The following is a 12,905-nucleotide window of genomic DNA, read 5'->3' as shown; positions in this document are numbered from 1 at the left end:
CTTAGGCCTCCTGAATTGATTAAAGTACCATGGTGGGATGCGTTGGGTCTAGGGCTTAAGCTGGCTAAACAACCAATCAGACAAATCCAGTCTGAGAGGAAGATTAGCCTGATCTCCAAAGCAGGTGAAGCTGTTGATGAAACAAGCTGTTATGCCTCTTTGAACATGTCTGCTTACGTCTATATTGATCTATTTCCACTTTATGAAAGGTTCCGCAATAATGATGCCAAAACAAATGCAGTTTTCCTTTTTCTCGACTTCACCAAATAAGCCCTCTCCCTCAAATGGAGCGTTGCATAAGATATAGGCTCTGGACATAATCAGAGCTTTTGGTTTGTAGCCCATCTGCTATTATAATGCATGTTCTCTGTTTTTGAGCTGTTGAAGTTGGGAGAGGCCATCTGGCCTAAATGGCTCCTTTCTGATTGATCAGAAGCTTGACTTCACATTCACATTGTTTCACATACTTCTTAGTGCCCTTTTCTTTGTAGAAATGCAATTGGATGCCTATGAAGGCCACCAATCATGTGGCCACCAAACATGTATGTGGCTGGCTGTGTCTTGAATTGATCAATGCAATTGATTATGGTTACATGAAGGTTCCTCCAGAGACCTGGATGATGCTTGACTATGCCTATATAAACCTTCCAAATGTGTATTGAAGAAACATGCCCAGACCCATGGTGGATTCATTAGCCAATCGTGCACTACATGCAAACTTCAAATAAACAAAACAAATGTCTGGGAATAGCCTGTCATTTACTAAGTGATCATGTGAATTGGCCTTTAAGGATGATGTCAGACAGTTGAAATAGTCTTAAAATGAGCTAATATGGGGATTTTTGGGGACTGTTTTCATGCTCATGTATATAGTAATTACAAGTGCAAGATGTCTCTCTCCTAAAGGATGGATGATAAAAAAAAGTAGTTTGGATTTTGACTGTGCTCTAAGTAAAGCTTATTCACACAATATTTACCAAAATCTTAGCTGCTAGCAGCACCTTTTTGCTAGAAATCAGGCTTCCTTTTAAGCTGAAAGGACACAGAGCAGTTACTTGGATTGCTTTGAGCAGTCATTTCTTTAAACTATAGGAGAGACTTCTTGGGGCCAACGAAGAAAGCACTCTGTTTTACTTAAGATCCTAAAATTTGCAGATGACAGTTCTGCCTGAGAGAACTATTTAGTTAGGTGTGGTGGTTTGCAAGCAGGTTGGCTTTGTGTTGTCAGAAAGTACTCTTTGATTCTTTTACCAGTTATTTTTGATACACATCTAGAATTTTAATGCAGAATGAGGGAGGGGGCCAAGGAGCATCCCTAAACACACACACAAACACATTACTGATGTTACACTGTTCAGCTATAATGTATTGAAATTTTATACAGAAGAGGAAGGAAAAAGAAGGGTTGAGGAAGTGTTCTGACTTTCTGTCATAAATTGTACTGAGTGTACAGAATGTATTAGGGTTTTGCTTGTGTTATTATTCAAAAAAGCTTCTTAAGGATTCTGGTTTGTTATCTAGCAACTTATTTTTTGCATAGGTCAGAAATTGAATCTATATATCTAAATATCCATATATCTGCCTCCTTTTTCCTAAACATCGCATTGGATGGGATAACTTCTCAATCATGATCATAAGCCATATCTTAGTATAACATAATTTTAGCAGAGAAGGTTGAATTCGTTCCATCTCTGTGCAGTAGGTCTAACAGCTTACAATAAAAATATTATTTGTTCTGAAAAAGCATCCATCTTTAAAGATGTGTGTGTATGTGTATGTAGTCACTTAGTTGAACTGATTTATAAGGCCTATAATACTATCAGTTTGGTCAGTTCCCTCCAGACTGGTTTTATAACATTAGATGGGCACCACATATGAGGTGAAGCAGATACTTGGCAACTGAAGGTGCTGTGGTTGTTGTTGTTGTTGTTGTTGTTATTATTATTATTATTATTAGTAGTAGTAGTAGTAGTATACTGCCTTTTTCCCAATATTGGGCCTCAGGGTGGCTTTTCACAGTTAAAACAGATATAATTAAAACATATAAATACAAATAATACAAAAGTTTAATATATATATAATTAAATGTGGTACAACATTAAAACATTTAAAATACAAATAACAATTTTTAAAAGTCAAGGATTAAGGATGGTTTGGACTATACTGATATTATTTTTTAATTTAATTTTATTTATTCAATTTCTGAGTCACCCTATAGCTGAAGCTCTCAGGGTAACCTACATAATAAAAGCAAAATAAATAAAACCAATGCTAAAACACGTTAAAAGCAGCAACAAAAATTCAAAATTTAAAATAACTGAGCAGCTAAAAATAGAGATTATTTTAAAATGCAGCATTACATGTATTAAAAGTAAAGCAAACAGCAGTTACTTTTAAAAGGCATAGGAAAAGGTCTTTGCCTGGCGCCAAAAAGTCAACAAAGTAGGCACCATGCTGACTTCCAGGAGTAGCATTGCACAATTTTCTGGGCACTGCAGAAAAGGCTTGCTCATGAACAGCCTCCCACTAAATCTCAGTGTGTAGGGGCACTTGGAGGAAGGCCCCTCAGTTGACTATCCTGGAGCACAGGCAGGAACATATGAGAAAAGGCCCTCATTTAAATACTGCTCCTCAAACTGTAAACACCAGCACCTTAAATTGAATTGCATTGGGAGTCAGGGATAATGGTAAAATACTGGCCTCATATACTCATAACACCCCTTGCTGTTCATGCTGAACAAGGGGAAATGCAACTTCCCTGCACAGTTTGATTAATGACTGGAACCATGTTATCTTTCCCTTTACTTCTGTAGCCAAAGAGCTTTATATTAAAATTTTACAAGAGAATGTTGCTCAGGCTTATTTTACACGCACACTTGCCCACGAGCTGGCTGTCCTTCCATTCACAGAAGGGATTCCAAACCAGGTGGCTACAAGGAAAAGGAGGAATTGAACAAAAAAACCATTTCCTTCCTCTCACTCCAGCAGAGAATCCCATTAATGGAATTCCACTTGTCTAAAGACTCGATCCATGCCACTGTTATATAAAAAGGTTATTTATTTATTCATTAAATATGCTAATATCGAATAAGTTTGCATTTGCTCTAAAAATTTAAATTTGTGGGTCTTCCTTGCCACACCCGGCCAAACATATGTTCAAGCCTATTGAATGGCAGACCCATCCACTTACAAGGCTGATCTGCAGATTACTTTGGCAAGCAGGAGCATCATTGAAGTCAGCCGAGCTCTTGCTGTCAAGGTATTTTGAGGATTCGATCATCTGTAGTCTTAAAAGCCCATCCATGATGAAAGAGAGCTCTTTTTAAAAAGAAGAAAGTTTCTCTGCCTTTCTTCACCAAGGAGTCCTGCACTGCCTTTGGAGTCTCCTCTAAACTTCTGTGAGCTCTGCCAATTCCAAGAGAGTTTCTCTTATTAACATGCCTCTCCTTAGAAAACACTGTTCTTTATAACACACTGATTTCAACATAGCTGGAATATTATGCTGTGGAGTTCTCTCCACTCCTATCTGCTGTCACCCAAAGGCACTTGCCTTGCATTTGATTTGTTCATTTGCCATCTTTTACTTAAACCAGATTTCCAGCTTTTGGTGTTGCGTGCAAGGGGGTGGGGAGTCATTAGTTTTGAAGCCAGTAATCAGTACAATGAATTAATTAGCCATAGATTACTAATGTAGAATTTTAAATGATATTCCTGTTGCAGAGATTTCCATTGAAAAAGCCGCAGTGTTGATGGCATGATTGTAAACTGTCTCAAGCAAAGCATTAGACATTATTTTCTCAACGGGAGATAATTTGTCTGAGGAGTTTGCTTGAGTGTAATTTTGCCAAGATAATTGTTTGTTAATATAGGCAGTAGTCTTTTGCCCATGTAGATACCCCGATTTCAAGAGAAATTTTGCATAACTTTTAGCATGGCAACCCAAAATTACCCCTATGTTTGCTTCTCTATCCCCCTCTTCTCCTGTTATCTGCCTGCCCTCCTACCGCAAAGGTGCATGCATTTCTCATTAAAATAAGTGGAATTCAATACACTTAAGCACTTAGAGTTTAGTGATTTAATTTTAATGAGTTTAAGCATGCCTGTTCTTGTCCGGATGCATCTGTTGTTAATAATATGGCCATCAGCGTGCATGGCGCTTTACAGGTTCTCTGCCTGCAAATCTAAAATATGATATGTGGGAAACAGAGGAAGGGGAGAGAAGCAGAGGCAGGGGTAAACAAGGAAGCCACATGTGGTTGTTTAGGCTTACTTCCAGGCTGAGTTATAGAAAGACATATCTTCATTTCATTAAAAAAAAAATCCTGTCAGTCACATCTTGCTGGTCTTTTCTCCCTTTTCTCCCCTTCCCTGTCATATAATTGTTTTGTCTATCAGTGCTTCCTCTTATTCAAATCATTTTGACATGTGCTGCATACAGACGTATTGAGACACTCAATTGTTGAATTCTGTGCCTCAGAGGGATAGAAGTGAGTCATAGACTTTAGGCTAGCTTTAGGCTAGCTTATTCATTCCTTCATTTTTGTCTGGGTGGGTCTCCTTACATTCAGAGTCATGTCTAGGTTTTGTCCTTGTGGAAGCAAGAGGCCATTATCATATTGAGGATGCTTATCACACAGTTCTTTGGCAAGAGAAAGCTTTTAAAATCTGTTTTGATAGCTTCTGGGTGCTCCTCTCTCTCTCCCTCCTCCTCAACCCTTTCTCATGTATGTATTTGGATTTGAGCTTGAAAGACAAAGGCCTGGGATCATTATTCTGTAAGGATCCATACAAATATGGCTTAGTGTTGCCAGTTCCATTAGTGGCAACTGCCATGACAGAATTAGGAAGTCATAATAAGGACACCAAAGGAGTCCCTGCAGCTAGAGCAGAAACTTTATTTTGCTAGCACAATTAGCTGCTGTTTTATAAAAATTACTGCTACTACTAGAGCTTTCAGAATGTGAAGAAAAATAATGTGCTAGATGAAGCATCTTTTCAAAGGACCTCTTCTGGCAGAAGATCTTGGATTTAAGATCTTCTTCAGTCATTTCTCATCTAAGTTCTCTAAGTGGGCTTTCAGACATCACAGAACCAGCCCAAGCTAACCTATTAAACAAGCATGGAAGCGCAGATTTCTAGCTTTTACCTGAAATCTTTATGCCTTCAGCTTTTACCTGAAGGCATAAAGCACCTCCAATTGGGCTTAGATCTAAGTATCATCTGGGTAAATGATTAGTAGGAGCAGTAATTCATGTTAAAGGGCGCAAGGAGGATTTGTTACACTGTTAATGTCTTATAATATTTTAAAATTACTATTTCTGGCCACAGAAAATATAAACCAGTTGCTTGTGTGCTTTTTCAGAGTAAACTGGGTTATAGAATACAGTGTGTCTCAAGATGTGGCCTCAGTTTTTTTCTTAATACTTCACATATGGTACTGAATTACTGTCTAAGGGGTGGGGGAAAATACATTAGACAGTGAAGTGTAAGTGTGTGAGTGAGTGTGTGTGTGTGTGTGTGTGTGTGAGAGAGAGAGAGAGAGAGAGAGATGGAACCACTATTACTATTACTATATCCTCATTCTTTAGGACTTCACTACTTTGTTTTATGCAGTTACTGCTTCTCAAGACTACCTACATTTCTCTAGTGTACTAAATTATAGGTAAAACAGCAAAGGTGTTGTTGTTGAGGTGCATAGTTTTACAGAATCCATAAAGCCTCCCTTCTCGCCCTTTCTTTCTCTTCCCCCCCTCCTATTCTCTCCCGCCTCCCCTCCATCACAAGAGCTATTGTCCTAATTATCCTTTTCCACACCAGAGGTGAGGAGCTTGTCGTTATGGGGATGTTGGCTGAAATCCAAAGGCATTCTCCTCAGAGCAGAAAACTGAATCTGTGTTTCTATTTCATTGTTATTCAGAATAAAGGAGGGCATTAACCAAATGCTGTCAGAAAGGGTTTCCTGAAACAGATGCTTGGTAGGGTAGTTTTATTTTCTGGCTTCTGTGGAAAGGGAGAGGGGGGAAAGGAAAAGAAGAGAAAGGAAGGTCAGAGTAGCCTTTTCAGTCTGTGGTCTTTCCCTTTCTTCTCTTTGCTCCTTGGGCAAGTTTAGACTCGCAAATAGTGAGATTGAAGAGAGCTCCCCTTTTTGGTTCATCACATGTATAAGGTAACATGGGCGGTTCAACATTTATCCAAAAGTGGAATCTCCCTGACATTGTGATGTAGAATTTGGTGCAATCTAGCCATGAGGGCAGGTGGGAGAGAAGTGTTGTTTGAACAGCTCTTTAGTTTGAGCATGATTATTCATGCTGAAAAATATAAGTATAGTCCTCTCTTACTGTATGGAATTCTTCTGCCTCTGTTGGTCTAATGGGATACACAATTGCAAACTTTAGGCCTATATCAGAGACAACCACACTGATGGTTCCTTAACCTTCCTTGAAATATATACTGATTGACAGATCAAAACACACACACTTTACTCAAGTTGGAGTTGCATCCAGAGGGTAAAAGTTCTAGTGCTTGTATCTAAAAACAAATTTGTGCTATCTAGATGTCTTCAAGGTTTTCATACTATGCAGTCTTTTTGAGATGAAGTATTCTGGACTAGTTTTAAATTTTGTTGAGGGATTTTATGCTTTTTTCTGTTGTGTTTTACGCTTTGTAAGCTGCTTCAAGGACATTGTTAGGAAGCTGAGCAGAAATTGAATAAAAATAATAATAAATGTGAGTTACAGCACTTATGAGTACCAGTCAAAATGCTCTGAAAGGTTCAATGGATATGAACAACAGCCGGTAACTTGTTCCCCCACTCCCACTGCATAATTTTTCTCAAGCATCACAGATGAGACAGTCTTAAACACAGTTGTCAAAATGAAATTGAAAAAATCAGAAGGGGAAATGAGTCATTGATTTGTATCAGAACCAGTTCTTTAGACCCTAAATTTCTACATAGTCACTGGTTAAGTTGAGCTTAGTTACGACTCCTGTTCAAGTTCAAAAAGGATCCTAGAAACTGTGAATGGAAGGATAACAGCTGCTAGGATGGTTCAGCATACACTTGTGCACCTCTGATAGAAATTTTGCAAGAAACAGAGAAAAAATATTATTTGTCTGTGGATTCAGTGTATGAGATATAGTTAGAAGAAAGAAAATAATTTGATTATTGTGTTAAATGTATCAAACAAGGAGAGAACATAATTCACATTTTTGATGTGTAGACAGCCGAAAATACACTTTAACCTTGGTCTGTGTATTTTTTCCCTTTGTTCCTTTTTGTTTTTTCTTTCTTCTTTCCTTTTCCTTATCTTTCTTCTTTTATCTTTCTCTTTTTTCATTTTCCTTAGATGTAATGTCTCTATGTAATGCTTTTATGTCATGTATGTTTATGAAACAATAAAAAAATTGATACGCAAGCAAACACTTGTGCAACTGCTATTGGAGTTTGTTCAGTATTCTAATAGGTAAAGTCTGTAGTGGTTACACTTGCTCTTATTTTTGCCAACTCCTGTGCCTGCAAAAGGGCACCTTTGGATTTAGTCTCGCTTCTTTTCTCCTTTTGGGGTACAGTGCTGTACCGCAGGGGTAGGCAACATGGTGCCTGTGAGTACCAGTGTGTCCTCAGACACCTTTCTTGGTGCCCATTGAGGTGTCCTACTCCTCCCATTTTATAAAAATCAACAGCACATTTTCTTACTGATAGCTGGGATTGCTTCAAAGCAAAGTGAGAGCCTCAAACCATTGCCATCTTCATTGCCCATGCACGCCTTTAGCTCACACAGGGCACTCTAAGGCCTTTTTAGGCAATGAAGATGGTGGCGTGGTTGTGGGTTAATATTTTCCTCTGAAGGACTTCCAACCAGCAAGAAAAAGAAGGGGGAAAGTAAACAGGGACTTGTGCCTGGTAAGCTGAGGAGAAAACAGTTGGGTGGGGGGACTAAGAAGGGTAACAGTAAACCACCTTAGGGGGTGTTCTGTGAAATAGGTTTCTGTTGGTGCTGAAAACCATGGGTTCAAATGATTTGTTAAGTGTATTGGGACTCAGATCCGTCCTCTCCCTTGTACTCAGCGTTTTGGCCAGGTTACATGTCCTTTGCTATGCCAAAATGACATCCATTTTGTGTTGGTGCCCAGGACCGTTTCTTAAATTGCCAAATGTGCCCACTGGTCTTACCTTTGCCATACTGCAAGGCATGAAACAGTTATATACAATGTTTTGATATACCCCAATGCATGGAAATATTGATGCTCTGTATGTCTCATTCTGGGAAGTAACAGAAAATGGTAATATGTCTGGATAGTTGACCATCAACTATGCACTATTCCCATTTCTCTTACAAACATGTGAAGATGATACCAGCACAACAAGTCTTTAGTTGAGGGACAGGGCAAAATGGCTCCTATCACTGTCTGCTTTTCTCCTTCAGCCTGTGGAAGGACTCTCCATTTGGGTCCTCGGTTTATGTGTTGTAGTCATAAAATAAAAACCCATGGAAGAATTAAAATTGTTCCAAGAAATGACAAATTATGTGAAATGTTATGTGTGTAATATTGCAGAAACCAGAGAGGCCTGTATTCTGCAGACTCTAATTTGTTTTGCTTCTTTTCTGACAACCCTATGATCTGTCATGCAAAGAAGAGCGTATGTGAGGAGCTTGCGATCCTTGGCAAGATCGCAAGTTTTTCTTTAATGGGTGAAATAAGTGAAGAAGTAAGTCCTGGTGTTTTCTAGTTAGTGCTTTAAAATGCTAATGCCAGTGCATGCTACAGCGCTGATTATTATGCAGGGCTGTATGCTGCATTTTCTCCAGTCAGGCAAACTACCATCTGCAGGGTATGTGTTGAACTTTTCTTCTCACCCAAGCTCTCCTGTCTTATCTATAACATAGTGTTAATTTATTGTTGTTCATTCTTCACATTTGCAAGAAGACAGCTTGAAAATGTCGAGAGAATTAACAGGAATGCCAGCAGCAGCAGCAGCACTTCAGCTAGGAAAGGGCCCCTTGCTGTCACCAAGCTTTTCTAAAGGGGCACCAATCAATTCAACGTCTCTGAAGTGTAGATGTTTGCTCAGCACTTTGAGTCGCCAGACTGGCTTTCTGGTACACAGATATATGTCTCTCTGTGCCTCTCTGAATCTATCCAAGAAAGTGTGGAGATGCGTTGCTATCTTAGCCCTGCTCTTAATTCTCTTTATCCTGCCACTTTGTGCCAGTGCAAAGATAATGCTTCCAGTCTGGGCCATAGGATTACACCTGTCTCTGGCTTGAATCATCCTATCTTCTTATCTTTTCCCTGCTGGCCTTACGTCAGCACCAACCTTAACAAGGATTTGGTATTAAGATTTTATCCATGGCCAGCTGTTATTCATAAAGTCAGCGCAGATGTAAGCAATTCTGGCCCAAGACATTTTGCTGCCGGAAGCAAAACTGTAATACGTTTTAGTCTTATTTGGGTGTAAAATAATGCACAGCCCAGTGGCTGAACCTCTTTTCCCTAATTTAGAATTATTTTGACCACATTTTCTATGGGATTGTGAAATCTGATTTCAAATGTGGGCAGTCAAGGCAAACTAAAGGAAACTTGCACGTGAGAAAACCAGTTGTTGCAGCAGATACTTTCCCTCTGGCCTATATATCTAATTCTAGGAATGTGTGTGTGTTGTTATTTTGTGTGTGGAGTGAAACCATCTTCTAAAGAAGAGATTATAAAGAACTTAAATCGTTTTAGTTGTTTTCCCCTTCTTGGCTCTTTGCGCTGCATTGGATTCCAGAAACTGCCAACATGTTATTTGGATATTAAGCCAGATTTAATAACTGGTTGTAAGATCTGCTTTTGACATTTTTCGCTGTCTGGTTATATCTTTTGCATGCCCCTGCATCTCGCAATATCTCTTTCTATTTTACCACTTCAATGCATCCTCCTTTAGTTTCTTTCCTTGGTCTCTGAAATTTTCACGCCTGTGCAAATATATTTTCAGGCATACATCTGCAGAGTGCTTATGAAGTATATGTGATCTAATGTCTATATCTAACTCTATTCTATCGTAAGTGATTTCTCCCGCAGTCCACTTACTTATTGTGATAGATCCTTTTAATATTTTTCAATGTATGTTGTTCCTTGCACGAGTTCTGATTACATTTTTAAAGTTCTTGAATTCTGGGAGTATGATGGGAATCACTACCAAGAATGCTGCTATCAATATGGGGATTCTCAAAGAATATACTCAAATGTTTCAGGGAGTTTCATGGTAACTCAGAGAAAAGACTACAAATGGCCATGTGTTTTGCATGTCGCTTGCACCTCTAGAATTTGTTTAGAGAAACAAATGAAAAATCCAGTTGAATTGCACTTCAATAATCTACATCACTGCTGTTGTTGTGTGAGAGAAAAGGAAACTTAGCATATTAATAATGAGGCAGGGTCCTGTATTACATTTTTCTTATTATTATGCAACTGCAACTCTTCTACTTCTCAACTTCATAACTTTTGCTGGCAATTAATTTTGTGACAAATTAACTTTGTGATAATTAACTTGGTGACAAATCCATGTATTGGAAATGTCTACAATGTTCCTTGAGGTTTCATTCATGACGTTCCAGCCATTTGTCTGTGTCTTTTTAGATGTTAATCTTTCCATTTCTGTTTACCAGAGAAGTCCATTTCAGCTCTTTACATATTTTTCATTACTAGGCTTCTACGCACTCTGCTGATTTGGGGCTGTGTACATAACCCAGAAGATTGATCTCACATTCTTAAGATGTTGCTAAAGTCTGGTTGCCATGGGCTTGGCTGTTACAGAAAACAGTGGGTTAATGGTGCTGAGCAAAGATTGCTGCTGAGTAAATCACCTAATTTCTCTTCAGTTGTACGATTCTGGGGCAGTGTGTATTCTTAGCAGCTGAATCATGCCCTCCAGCTAATGCCTTCAGGTCCATCAGCATGCAAGAAGCCCCAGGTTTGATCCTTGGCACCTACATTTAAAAAATGATCAGATAGCAAGTGATGGTGAAGACCTCCATTATCGGTGCTGCTACAGAAAAGCCCCCATCTCTAGTACGTACCAATCTAGCTTCACTCAGTGGTGAGACATATAACAAGACCTCCAATGAAGATTTATCTTATGACTTAAGCTACATTATCAGTATTTGCTGTAAAGCTGTTAAACCGGAGTTACTTGTATGTAGTTATTGTTGACTGTAAATTGACAATAATACTTTGAAATATCAGTATCTTTTGTTTATCTCTTTCAGTGATTCGGAGAGCCGAAAACTATGCAAGAAGATGAAAGTTGACCCTAGTTCGAAGGAGAAAGGTGTAGAGTTATTACATTACAAGTAAGTACAAGAGTAGATTGCGAGGTGGGTTTTTCTAATGTTCATGCTACTTCAATACCCAATGGCTAAAATTAAAACTGTCAAAGCTGCGCAATCTTATACAAGTTCACAGTAAGTGCAAATGAGACTTACTCCTAAGAAAGTATGTGTAGGATTACAACCTAAGGCAGGCATAAACATTTTGTTATACATTTGTATTCTACTGCATTCTTACTCCACAACTGGGCTACTAATGGACAATTCACTATGTAGGATTAAGTCATGGGCAGGCAACTTCTTAATGGCTGCCTGCTATGAGCTATGAACTGATGGTCTACAGCTAACTTGTATTGGAACAATCCACTACAGTTGAGTACATCTGTCCCATTGATTTTATGAGAAAAAGAGATCTCTACATCCATGCTTAACTCTCCAGTTTAAAACAATTTGACCTCAAAGTGCTTAACTTTGCCTGGATTGTGCTCATCAGGTTTATGCAATCAGCACAATTCATATATAACTTGCATAGATCTCATAAAGAGTAAGAAATTTACAAATTGTGTGCTTGCTAGGCACTTGAAGCACCTGCTAAGTGCAGATACAAGGCATCTCTTGTGAATAGAGCCAGTATGGTGTAGTGGTTAGATAGTTGGACTGGGACGTTGGAGATCCTGGTTCTATTCCCCACTAAGCCACAAAGCACATTGGGTGACTTTGGTTCAGTCACTGACTCTCAGACCCTGACCTACCTCACAGGGTTGTTATGAGGATCAAATGGAAATAAGGACTATGTAAACCATCTTGCAGGAGGAAAAAAAGGCAGGATATAAGTGTAATAATGTAATGTAATCACACCTCTGCCTCTCCACTTCTCCCTTACTTTTGCACTTGCTGGCACTCTGGATGCCCAGCAAGCCCACATGCCTCAGCCTGCTCTCCATCCAGGTGGAAGTAGGAGCTTTGTTCCTGTGCTTGCTCAGTGAACCTGGCAAGCTCAGGTGCAAATTCACATGCCTCTACCTCCCTTTTCAGCTCTGAGATGGAAGCAGGCTTTAGCTCTTGCCTAGTGCTCTGAGCTCCCAGTGTTTTGACCTTGAGCAGAAACCAGGAGAAGGGCCAGTTGTATCAGGAAGACCAGCAGTATGGAGGTGCTGGACCCAGATCCAATGTTGAATATGTGACTGTCAGCCAAGGAGCCTCTTGAGCCAGAGTCCCCTGAGGAGCTAGCTCCTATCACAACAGGGAACTTACACACCTCAGTACCTGTGTGCCAGCACAAGCAATACACAGGATAGGTGGTGACAGAGGTGGCGAAGTGCTAGATTCTAGGCCAGAGGATTAGCCCTTTAAGAAGGGATAGAACTTGGCAGAGAGGTAGCCTGGCTCAAGCAACATAGAAGGCCTCCCTTGAGCTTCTGAACTCATTCAAACAAGTTGTGTACTTGGTGCTATCCAAGGTTCTCTTATTCTAGCCTGAGTCTACCTTAGCCTCCCCCAACCCAGTGTCCTCCAGATTTGCTGAACTATAAACCCCACCCTCCCCAACCGTGGACCATGCTGGTTGGAGGTGATGGGAGTTGTTCAACACAT

At 39.6% G+C, this 12,905-nt stretch overlaps 1 protein-coding gene across 1 annotated transcript in view; it reads left to right on the top strand.

Annotated features, from left to right (window-relative positions):
* PDIA5 (protein disulfide isomerase family A member 5) overlaps positions 1-12,905 on the top strand; it is a 174,577-nt gene that overhangs the window by 57,345 nt on the left and 104,327 nt on the right. The window contains exon 4 of the mRNA XM_063116675.1: positions 11,253-11,336. Within this exon, the coding sequence (XP_062972745.1) occupies positions 11,253-11,336 (84 nt within the window). The remainder of the gene's footprint in view (positions 1-11,252; positions 11,337-12,905) is intronic.

The sequence above is a fragment of the Elgaria multicarinata genome, chromosome 2, assembly GCF_023053635.1.
Source record: "Elgaria multicarinata webbii isolate HBS135686 ecotype San Diego chromosome 2, rElgMul1.1.pri, whole genome shotgun sequence".
Lineage (NCBI taxonomy): Eukaryota > Metazoa > Chordata > Lepidosauria > Squamata > Anguidae > Elgaria > Elgaria multicarinata.
Note: the sequence above shows the minus strand (reverse complement) of the source record. Positions and strands in the feature narration are given on the sequence as shown.